Consider the following 12,804-nt stretch of genomic DNA (forward strand, 5'->3'; position numbering starts at 1 on the left):
CTGCGCTGTGCCGAGCTGCAGAAGACCTGCAGGGAGCCGGAGAATAGGTAAGTTTTTTTTAGGCGCACTTTCTGGCGCGAAAAAGGGCGTCCCGAAACTTGGGCCCGTAGAGTGTGTGAGAATATGACTATAACCAGTCTAGATAGTTTATATAGATCTATTTTGCTACAAGATGTGTATGGGCCTGAGTTAGTTTATATCTGTGAATCAAATAGAAACATTTATAAAAGGAAATGACGAGATCTATAATAACTGTTCCTGCCCAGATAGAAAAGCAGCAACAGGTCGACCCCCCATTTTACACCCCGCCTGAGTTTCCTTTCCATTGGCAGTTAAAATCGAGTCCTAGATTTCTTCTAACCTCTGCTGATGACTCACTGGGGGTAATTTTGATTTTGTGCGACAGTGTAAAACGGGCGATGGCGAATCAGAAGCCTGTTTTACATCTCTCTCGATTTTTATTTCGATTGACTTCAATGAAAAGAAAAATGAGGAGCGATATTAAACGGGCTGCAAATTCATTATCGCAAATTCATTGTTTTATACTATCGCACAAAGTCAAAATCAACCTGTGAGCCTAGCCAATGAATAAATAAGGCACACACAATTGAAAGTCCCAGGTTCAATTCCTGGTTTGTGCTGAGTTTGCTGATGTCAGTCAGGCTGCCAGTTGGAATGCTAGTGTTAGCCTCAGTGGTTCAAGGTTAAGGAACATAAGTCAGCTATGGTTCCTGCTTCTGATCACTTTCTAGTTATCCCTGGTGGAACTGCACGTGTAGCTATTGGGTGAAGATGGGATCAGATTTAGCTGTGGTGCTTCCTATAGTCAAATAGCCTGGCAATACTAATTACCAATGCTCACCCACAGATGCTTGTCTACAGGCGAAGAGGAGGGGAGAAAATTGGCAAAGAAATAAAAGTAAAACTTCCTTACCAAGCTCCACATCCTGGTCGTCTGTAATAATAAGAATAATGTTGGGTCTGATGTTTCTCCGGTCACGCTGCACACGTCCTTTAAACCGCTGTGGTTTTAAGCTTGAGCCGAGGACGCCTATCAATTCAGCACTCAGCACGACCAAAAGCAGGATAGTTGGCAAGAGTTTCATTATGTCAGGTTGTTTAAGGCCACAATAAGGAAACAAGCGTATCTTTGGTTTCACCGCCTCTTACCAAGTGATCTGTAATTAAAGTGGAACAAATTAGAAGAGTAAGCTTCAATATAATGAAACTTATAAACAACATGAAGAGGTTAATAGCATCTTAATATGAAGACATTTTCTGGAGTTTTGAGCTTTTTTTAGCCACAAAAGAGTTGCCCTTGAAAATGAACATTTTTTAAAGAACAGCTGTGATGGGAGATCCTGTATTTAAAAAAATCCCACCACAATAAACAAGAAACAGAAATGTCTATTACAGAACATCTTTGTCAGGTTGCAGTGACACTGAAACACAGCAACGACCAATGTAGAGCTACACCAGAGAATTTAGTTACTCTGAAGACCAAGATGAACCCGGAAATAGATTACATATGTTTTAGATGAATTAACTAAAAATATTCACAATGATTCACTGGACAATTCTCTTTTTTATCTCTAAAAGGTATCACTTTTATGAATCTATAGATATGATCTTACAATTAAATACTTAATAAGTAGTGGTAACTGGAATCTCCAGAAGGTTTTTGATATTCAGTCAGAAGTCCGACTTTGCACCTGCACATCAGTCCTTTCAATGGAGCACAAATAACTTGTTTCATGGCTCTAGTCCAATCACGTAGTGGTGAACATTCTGAAACTACCTTTCCCACAAGAAACACACCGAGTGACAGTGATCTCCACATTTCTGAAACCTCCAACTATACATCACCCAGCAACGATCCAGTCAACATGAACTCACAATGCAATGAACTTTTGCTGAGCTCCTGTCATTTTACGGTAACATGCAGACTCTACACACATATATGCACACTCGCATATATACAATATACAAACATGCAATAATCCAAGCTCCCTCTGCTCCTACCATTCAAAGAGCCTTAGTTCCATGAGTCCTAATATGCACAGGAGGTGGGGAAGGTGGTTGATTTAGCCACAATCCATCTGAATCCATCTGCTCTAGAATTGATTGATGGGGCCTAAGACCAAAGGTAACTTACTCCACTTTGACATTTCCTACATTCAGCTGTCATGCTGGCAGCTTTACACATTTAAGAATTCAGTTGGATTGAAAACTGAATGCATGTATAGTTCAAAGTGATTAGCGACTTACCAAAAGACGATTTAACAAAGACATTGAAGGCAAATACGCACATTTATACCACTTCCGTTCAAAGGACAGAAGTCCATTATAATTTAACATTTGCAAGCATAGTAATTAGGAAATGGTACATGAGATTCCCAATCAAATGGTCTAAATGAACATTTAATGAATTTCATCAGAAGACCGGGTTCTCACACCTGGGATTGTGCCCTTGTGCTCTAGTATGAATAGCCGCTATTACAGCAGCCAATGCTGAGAGATCAAAGCTATTTACATAAAAGGAAAAGAAAACAGACAGCTTGTACCAAGGATACCATTATTTAAAAAAATTGATGTTAGCATTTGTGTAGTTACAGCAGAGTGCACTACTAAAAGAGATGACCTGATTTACTAAGACAGCAAAAGAAAAATGTCTCCATTTTTGTGGATTCTCCATTATCTTTAGTTCTTTTTAACGGAATTTCAAACCCAGGAAGTTTTACAGTAGGAGGTCTGTAAAGATTCTGAAAATCTGGAACATGTTATTTTTACAGCTGCATTACTAAGTAGCATTGCATGCAGTAGCTATTGCAGGGCTGATCACTGCCCATTCTACAAGCTTCAGTGGTCAAGCAGACTGCCTTCCACTTAATGGTTAAGTGATTGATGCTAGTGGCTTTTATATAGTATAGCTACTACTCAAGTAATGAACACAGCAGTTGGGGCAATAATGTATAAAGGAAAGGATAAAAATCAATTAAATGTTTAAAAAATCCTAACACAGAGAGTGGGTGTTAAATTCTCCATTTAATGTCGCTATCTGTGTGAAAGTACCGTTGGTGGACACTGCTCTGCAAAAAACAATCACTTCAAAATGTTAAAAGCATTTATTTGATGATGTGTGATGATAATGAAAGCACGCATACACTATTGCTGCACATTATTCTGCTGTAAGAGCTATACTGTGGCTGTATCCAAGGCAAGATTAGCAGTTTACTAGTGTAAAAGACAATTCTGAAAACTCTCACTTAACGCAGCTCCACAATAACACAAAGAAGTATTTCAGCATAACTCTGGACTGCAAAAAAAGCCTGGCAAATGTCAGTAGAGTACTCACAAATTACCAAGATGCTGAGAAAATTAAGTATAAGATTCTTCAATAACACTTACTCTAAGAAAATAAACCAGGCTTCTGGAAATGAAAACCCTCAGTCGCTGGGTGAGCTGGGCCTCACTGCCTGCATTTAGTGATGTACAGCAAACTTTGCAGACACTGTTGACCCAACTACTGCAGTTATTCAGACTGCATTGAGTAAACACTGGCACCAATGACTTTAAATAAAGCCCCACAGTATGTAGTTGCAAATGCCAGACAATCATACCTCAGTGACAATGCGAAAGAAAAGAACATCATTGCCAAAGCAACTGGCTTTAGGCTTCCTAATTCAGCCGTACAGTTCTGCAGCCTGAAGCATCATTTTTGAGCTGGAGGAGAGCCAGAGATACCTGGGATGAAGTTGTTCAGCTGTGAGAGACGAAGATCCATATCACTCATCTTCAAGCATGGACAATTCTCCATTCAGTGCTGACCTTTTCAAACCTGACATCCCCACACAGGCTAGTTTCCTGCTGCAGTAGGAAATAAAGCTGCCGAATTAATACTGACAAAGTGTTGTGCTTGTCTTCAGGGACAAGAATATCAGTACTTTTGTGCGGGATTCTATGAGACAGCCTTCTGGCACTTCATAAGTCTCTGAAACCCATTCCCTTAACTGACAGCAGAAATGTGGATGGGTTGTCAAACAATGGCCTTGCAGCTAGAAAATTTACTCAAAAACCAAGTCAGTGATGGACAGATAACAGTATCGCAACAATCTGAGGTAATTTTGCCAACACTGAACTGTAATTATTTACTGCTGTCTCATCCAAACAATATACCTAGTTAACGAATTTGTTCACAAACCTTAGCAACCACCAATGTCACTTTTCTACCTCACGTAAAATGAAATATTACAATATTACATTGTGTTATACTCATTTTTCCAAAACGATATATTTTTAATACTTTTTAAAAACACTTCAATCATCCTTTGTTCTTTGAAGCTTATCTTATGTCAAGCTTTTGGAGAAAAACTTATTGCACTTTCAATAGGAAAAGCCTCATTGACTATAGCAGCAAAACCCAGCATATATAAACAGCCAATGTGTGGAATACCTAGTACTGCTCAAAGTTAATATTTTGTACCTTAAAGGGACACACACTTCATGAAAAATATTTGAGATACCTGTTTTTTTTTCTGTTTGGGGATTGAGATCAACGTGTGTAATCTTAGTTGTGATAGAAACATAGAAACATAGAAAATAGGTGCAGGAGTAGGCCATTTGGCCCTTCAAGCCTGCAGCACCATTCAATAAGATCATGGCTGATCATTCCCTCAGTAACCCTTTCCTGCTTTCTCTCCATACCCCTTGATCCCTTTAGCCGTAAGGGCCATATCTAACTCCCTCTTGAATATATCCAACGAACTGGCATCAACAACTCTCTGCGGCAGGGAATTCCACTGGTTAACAACTCTCTCTCCGAGTGAAGAAGTTTCTCCTCATCTCAGTCGTAAAATGGCTTACCCTTTATCCTTAAGCTGTGTCCTCTGCTTCTGGACTTCCCCAACATCGGGAACATTCTTCTTGCATCTAACCTGTCCAGTCCCGTCAGAATTTTATATGTTTCTATGAGATGACATCAGTGGCAACGTGAATGGGTTGAAGAATGGAATTGAGATTTTTCTGTTGTGTCTGAGAACATAAGAACATAAGAAATAGGAGCAGGAGCAGGTTTGCAGCCCCTTGAGCCTGCTGCACCATTCAATAAAATCAGGGCTGATCTCTAACCTCAACTCCACTTTCCAGCCTGATCCCCATATCCCTTGATTCCCCTAGAATTCAAAAATCTATCTATCTCAGTCATGAATATACTCAATGACTGAGTTTCCACAGCCCTCTGGGGCAGAGAATTCCAGAGATTCACAATCCTTTGAGTGAAGAAATTCCTCTTCATCTCAGTCTTAAAAGGCCGACCCTTTATCCTGAGACGATGACCCCAAGTTCTAGACTCTCCAGCCAGGGGAAAAAATCTCAACATCTACGCTGTCAATCCCTCTCAGAATCTTATATGTTTCAATGAGATCACCTCTCATTCTTCCAAACTCCTGAGTATAAGAACATAAGAAATAGGAACAGGAGTAGTCCATATGGCCCCTCGAGCCTGCTCCGCCATTCAATAAGATTATGGCTGATCTGATCATGGACTCAGCTGCACTTCCCTGCCCGCTCCCCATAACTCCTTATCCCCTTATCGTTTAAGAAACTGTCTATTTCTGTCTTAAATTTATTCAATGTCCCAGCTTCCACAGTTCTCCAAGGCAACGAATTCCACAGATTTACAACCCTCAGAGAAGAAATTTCTCATCTCAGTTTGAAATGGGCGGCCCCTTATTCTAAGATCATGTCCTCTAGTTCTAGTCTCCCCCATCAGTGGAAACATCCTCTCTGAATCCATCTTGCCAAGCCCCCTCATAATCTTATATGTTTCGATAAGATCACCTCTCATTCTTCTGAATTCCAATGAGTAGAAGCCCAACCTACTCAACCTTTTCTCATAAGTCAACCACTTCATCCCCGGAATCAACTTAGTGAACCTTCTCTGAACTGCCTCCAAAGCAAGTTTATCCTTTCGTGAATATGGAAACCAAAACTGCACGCAGTATTCCAGGTGTGGCCTCACCAATACCTTATATAGCTGTAGCAAGACTTCCCTGCTTTTATGCTCCATCTCCTTTGCAATAAAGGCCAAAATACCATTGGCCTTCCTGATTACTTGCTGTACCTGCATACTATCCTTTTGTGTTTCATGCTGTACTGCAGCACTTTGCAATCTTTCTCCATTTAAATAATAACTTGCTCTTTGATTTTTTTCTGCCAAAGTGCATGACCTCACACTTCCAACATTATATTCCATCTGCCAATTTTTTTCCCACTCACTTAGACCATTTTGCAGATTTTTTGTGTCCTCCTCACACATTGCTTTTCTTCCGATCTTTGTATTGTCAGAAAACTTGGCTACGTTACACTCAGTCCCTTCTTCCAAGTCGTTAATATAGATTGTATAGACCTAATCTGCTCAATCTCTCCTCACATGACAACCCTCTCATCCCAGGAATCAATCGAGTTGTCATACCTTTAGAGAGCACACAAAACACAACCTGTAAGATGGCTGCAGATCCGGAAACTTCCCCTACTGGTCAGGTGACCTGCTCTTTATTAAACAGCACTAGCTGCAGTAACACAGGCATCCACAGTGTGCAGCTACAGACATTACACTTCTCCCTTCTTAATGAAGAAGTTATTATAACAAACAATCATCATACATAACTTGCATGGTTATACATAACAAAGGATGTGGACTTATTTTGCCAGATTTACAAATCAAGCTTAACCACTTGCTTTCTGTTTCGAAGAGGATATCTTCGCTCTCGAACAGAACCTTCCAAACATGGTGTCGAATTTAAACTTATTCTAGGCTGATCCTGAGGGAAGTTTTCCTCCAAGGGATGGCATTGATTCCCATTTGAACTCTCTCTAATTCAGACTGTTTGTTTTCCTGACTCGGACTCAGACTTAAATTCTGACTTTCTCTTGGATTTGTTTCCAGTACATTGGATGTAGGATATGCTACTGGTGTATCAAAACTATCTGATGAGTCAGAAATAATCGAATCATTCCCACCTTCAACTCCTTCCATGTCTGCAGATGAAATATGATCAATGTGAACAAACCTAACCTGTCCATTATCAAACATCTTGACCAAATATGTGCGAGGACCACATATCTTCACCACTCTTCCTAGTAACCACTTTACCCATTTATGGTGATGGTTCTTCACTCTCACCTTCTGATTTAATTTCACATTTCTCTATTTTACTCTACCTCTGTCATGATTCTCTTTCTGTCTTAATTGTGTCTCTTCTACTGACTGTGCCAAGTTTGGTTTTAACAACGACAATCTGGTTTGTGGCTGTCGTTTGAGAAACAACTCTGCTGGTGTTCTACCAGTAGTTGTGGGAGGAGTATTACGATACGTAATTAGAAAATTAGTCAATTTGTGGTCCAATGACAACTGACGTTTCTTTGGATTTGGATCCAACATTTGTTTGATGAGGGCACGTTTTACAATTTGTAGTGCACTCTGCTGTACCATTCGAAGCAGGGTGGTACGGTGGGACCCTGGTATGTTTCACACCATTTTTGCTCGAGAACTGTGCAAATTCTTCTGAACAAAATTGTGGTCCATTATCCGAAACAATTTCTTCTGTGAGACCAAATGAAGAAAATAATCTTTGCAAAATGTCTAATGTTTTACTTGTTATTTTCCACATTGGAAACATCACGACCCACTTTGAATGGCTATCGATCACAATGAACAATTGTTGTCCTTCTAGCTCAGCAGAATTGATATGTAGCCTTTGCCAAACCCTGGGAGCCCATTTCCATGGTTGTAATGGTACTGATGGCGGTTGCTTGCTTACCGGTTGACATGTCGTACACTGACTGACGATGTACTCTATATCTTTATCAACACCTGGCCACCATAAGTAACTGCGTGCAAACTCTTGGTCAAGCACATTCCCAGGTGCTGGTCATGGAGGTCTCGTAATAATTTGGACTTGAATTTATTTGGTATAACCACTCTTGCACCCCACATGATACAATCTTTATCGACTGATTCTTCATTCGTAGGAATGAATTATGGATGAATATCTTTGTCTGTTACCTGGTATGGCCATTCGTTTGCAATATAATCATACATCTTTGACATAACTGGGTCACGTTTGGTTGCCCGCCCAATCTCTTCAGCTGTGACTGGCAGTTCATCGATGTATGAAAAAAAGAACACCTCTTCCCTATCGGGTGTACCTTGTGATGGGGAAGGCAATCTAGACATAGCATCAGCATTACTGTGATCAGCTGATCATCTGTATTCAATATCATATGTACATGCTGACAAAATCAAAGCCCATCTCTGCATTCGGGCCGCAGCTAATGTTGGAACTGGGGACTTTGGATGGAGGATTGCTGTCAGGGGCTTATGGTCCGTAACGAGAGTAAACTTACGATCATACAAATATTTGTGGAACTTCTTGACTTACAAAAATTAATACCAAAGCTTCCCTTTCGATTTGTGCATAATTACGCTCACTGGCACTGAGAGTGCATGAAGCAATAGCAATTGGTCTCTCCTCCCCACTACGTAATACATGAGAGATTACTGCCACTACTCCATATGGAGAGGCAATACATGCTAGCTTGATCTCCTGAGATATGTCATTGTGAACTAACATGGTGCTCTCTACTAAGTTTCTGTTACACTCCATAGATAGCTTTTTTAATGCTACAATGTACTCACTGATATTTTCTTTGGCCTTTTGATTTCATATTCCGAAACGATAACGTTCAGCAATTTCTAACGAAACGAGGCTGTAATGTTGTTCTAACTTAGTTATAATCTGTGTCAGCTTTGTATCCTTTGGTTTGTCAGGCACAAGCAAACATATCAGCATTTCATACAACTCGGGCCCGGCCTCAGTTAAGAATATAGCTCTTTTTCGTTCCAACACCACCCAGTTATTGTCTTCATTACTGGAATTTCGATGATATTATCTGCAGTGAATAACATTCCTAGCCGATCCGCATACACTCTGAAACTTTCACGGTCACGTTGAAATTCCCCCAAATGCCCTATAACTCCCATAGGGACAGCCATTTTGACTCTGGCAGTTTAATCAAGTGTGCTCGTTATTTACCTCGGATTTGTAGCTGTTTCCAAAAACAGAGAAGCTCTCAAAGTTTCTCTGTTGGCTGGCTGAATCCTTCACCAACAAAAATTTCAGCTTTGTATTATCCAATTACATCCCATTCTCGTCGCCAAATGTCAAATCTTTAGAGAGCACACAACACACAACTGGTGAGATGGCTACAGGTTCTGGAATCTTCCCCTGTTGGTCAGGTGACCTGCTCTTTATTAAACAGCACTAGCTGCAGTAACACAGGCATCCACAGTGTGGAGCTAGAGACATTACACTAGTGAACCTAATTCAGTACCACATCATGTACTGCACCATGTTTGTGGAATCAAGTCACCTAGATTGATCATTATTATGAAAAGTAACATCCACTGCTGCCAGGCTGGTTTGCTGAAATCTGGAAAAAAGCCCAAGTTTTATTGCTTCATTAGCAATTTCCCTTCTTGTATTTATAAGCAGTTTTCTTTAATTCCTTTGACCCACAATTATATCACAAAAACAGATTGAAGTGTATTACCTAAAATAATTCACTCCCAAATAAATTCTCCCCATTCATTTTTGATTTAAAATTTCTTCCCCAGCTCAAGTTTCCCCACGCTGAGAGCATGGGCAGTCAAAGTATTGTCCGGTCTCTGGAAGCCAAGAAGTGCTCAGGACCAATGTTCCTGTTAAGCTGCAGGGTCGCACAGTGCTCTGGAGTTCCCATGCAGACTGCTTGCTGGCTTCACAGTGGAAAAACCGCGCATGTGCAGAAATTTAAATGGACAGCGTACCCGAAAAAAAATTAGAGGGAATATTGCTCAGGAGATGTCAGAAAATAGCATTCCACCATATTCCTTTTTCTCTCCAAAGCAAAATTCTAACTGCCCCCACCCCCGCAAAAGAGACAGTGTGACTGAGATTGTCGCACAAGAAATTTGCGCTGGAAAGAGCTGGTGCAGTCATTTTAGGCCGAATGGCCTCCTTTTATGCTGTGAACTCCTGTGGATCAATGGTTCAGTTTATCCAGATACAGGAAACCCTGAAGTCGTGGAAATACATATATGCAAGCAAATTACAATTTAAATGGAGAAAAATTGCTAAGTGCTGCAGTACAGAGGGACCTGAGGGGTCCTTGTGCATGAAACACAAAAAGTTAGTATGCAGGTACAGCAAGTAATCAGGAAGCCAAATGGAATGTTGGCCTTCGTTGCAAGGGGGATAGAGTATAATGCAAGGGGGATAGAGTATAAAAGCAGAGCAGTCCTGCTACAACTGTACAGGGTATTGGTCAGGCCATACCTGGAGTACTGCGTACAGTTTTGGTCTCCGTATTTAAGGAAGGATATACTTACATTAGAGGCTGTTCAGAGAAGGTTCAGAGAAGGTTCACTAGGTTGATTCCGGAGATGAGGGGTTTGACATATGAAGATAAGTTGAGTAAGTTGGGCCTATACACATTGGAGTTCAGAAGAATGAGAGATGATCTTATATGATAATAAGGGGGCTCGACAAGATGGATGCAGAAAGGATATTTCCACTCATAGGAGAACTAAAACTAAGGGACATAGTCTCAGAATAAGGGGACACCCATTTAAAACTGAGATGAAGAGTAATTTCTTCTCTGAAGTTTGTAAATGAATTCTCTGCCCCAGAGAGCTGTGGAGGCTGGGTCATTGAGTATATTTAAGGTGGAGATAGACAGATTTTTGTGCGATAAGGGAGTAAAAGGTTATGGGGAGCGGACAGAGAAGTGGAGTTGAGTCCATGATCAGATCAGCCATGATCTTATTAAATGGCGGAGCAGGCTCGATGGACCAAATGGCCTAATCCTGCTCCCATTTCTTATGTTCTTATGTTCTTAACAATGTAGCTATTAGCAAGAAAATCAACAAACTAATCTGATCTGCATTCAAAGGACTCCAATTAATCTTTTGACTAGTTACCCTAATTAAAATAAAACAAGCAAAATCCACACACTTTTGTGACAGAAGAAAACAACATAAGGCGCGACAAATACTGCAAATATCTTTTTAATGAATCATTAAACCAATAGAAGATTAGAACCTGGTGTTCTGCTGCTATAACTAAACGGTCCAGCAATTGGATACTGTAGGAAGCTATTTTAATTCCTTCCACCTAGCGGAAACTGGGTCACAGCAGAGTGAACACACCGCTCGGTAAATTCTTGGGGTGGGGGGGAGGCGGGGGGCAGGAGACAAGAAGAAAATGTCTAAGGACGTAAATGTTACTATCATTTTTCTAGAGTCAGGAGGAGCTCCAGATGCCACAAGAATAATGTGGGCCAATGTCGTCTAAGCTCCCCACCCTCTCCTCCATGATTGCAACCTCCCCAGAAAACCTGTTCCTGGATTGCCTCATATTGCCCTGGCCCAGAGCTGGCGAGCTTCATGAGACATCAGGCCAGAATCTTCCCAGCCCCGCGAGTGCGGGTTTGGAGGCGGGCCCTGATTGACAGCGGGGCGGCAGTCCACTCTAAACACGCCTCTGTGTCAGATTCTCAACTGTCGGGTCTGCGTGCAGATTGCAGATCTGACACCAAGTGGCGGACCAGCCAATAAAGATGCTTAAGAGGCCATTGAAAGATATTTAAAAGGATTTTATTCAGGCACTTACGATTTTACCAAATTTTCAATGAGTTTGCCGTCCTTCAAGTTTCACACAAGGTAAGTGTGTCGGGTTCTCAACGACTCCATTGCTTTGGCTAGTTGACAGCCGCAGAAGTGGTATAAAAGCTACCATTTCACAGCAGTTCACTTTCCAATGTCAGAAGCTGAAGCCTTCAGGATTTGGAAGAAACATTTGAGCTGTATGCAGTTTGGAAGTATTTTCAGTGAACGCTCTTTCCTCTGTCACCTCCTTTGAACAACCTCTCTCACCATTAACGGATCGCTTCTGTCATCTCAACCTCACCTGATACTGCACAGGACACAGGGCATCAGCAGATGACCACATTGCTGCCCAGGAGGCCAGGGATGGCCTCACCATGGCCACATTTACTTCATTGACGCTGTACACCCTGGCTGCCATATGATGCGCCAGGTTAGAACCACCCCACACCATCCCTGCAATGCACAAGCCATTCCTTTCACACTCATCACCATTGTGCAGAGTACCCTTATGTCTCACCATTCACTACAACTCACTTAGGCACTTCCAGATCAGCCATGATCTTATTGAATGGCAGAGCAGGCTCAAGGGGCCGTATAGCCTACTCCTGTTCCTATTTCATATGTTCATATGTTCATATGTTCATATGTTCATATGTTCATATGTTCTTATGTTCTAAAGGTGAACACAAATCTATCCAAGAACACGAAATGTTCAAAGTAAAGATTTCAATGTTTGACAACATATTAGCAGAAACTCTACATGAACATTGGCTAAAAGACACAAGTACCTATCCTTGTGTGTTGTTAGTTGATATGATTGGAGAAGGATGAGGGTGAGGGTGAGGGTGAAGAATCGCTAGTGAGATGGGGAAGTGACAATGTAGATAGAGAGAGGGATAGGTGGAGGTGCGAGGTAAGTTGGTGTGAGTAAGGATGTGCAGGAATTGGGTAGGGAAGGCAGAGTGTTGGGGATATGATGAGTGGCACGGCAGGATCAGGTTGAGTGTGGCTTTGCAGTAACGTTTCATGATCGAGTGAGATCATTGAAAGGTTTGCGCCACTGCAGCCTGGTCCTCCTAACGACATCCCTGTTTGTG

General features: G+C 41.3%; 1 protein-coding gene across 2 annotated transcripts in view; it reads right to left on the minus strand.

Moving 5' to 3' along the window:
* The window catches only part of LOC139274607 (extracellular sulfatase Sulf-1-like), a 547,728-nt gene that overhangs the window by 226,801 nt on the left and 308,123 nt on the right, over window positions 1–12,804 (minus strand). Inside the window, exon 4 of one of the 2 annotated variants that reach the window (XM_070891301.1) lies at window positions 935–1,178. In XM_070891301.1, coding sequence (XP_070747402.1) covers window positions 935–1,106 — 172 coding nt within the window. In that variant the 5' untranslated portion in view covers window positions 1,107–1,178. Of the gene's footprint in view, window positions 1–934; window positions 1,179–12,804 lie in introns of those variants that run through there. The other variant, XM_070891287.1, reaches the window with a different exon arrangement.

Source organism: Pristiophorus japonicus, chromosome 1, assembly GCF_044704955.1.
Source record: "Pristiophorus japonicus isolate sPriJap1 chromosome 1, sPriJap1.hap1, whole genome shotgun sequence".
Taxonomy (NCBI): domain Eukaryota; kingdom Metazoa; phylum Chordata; class Chondrichthyes; family Pristiophoridae; genus Pristiophorus; species Pristiophorus japonicus.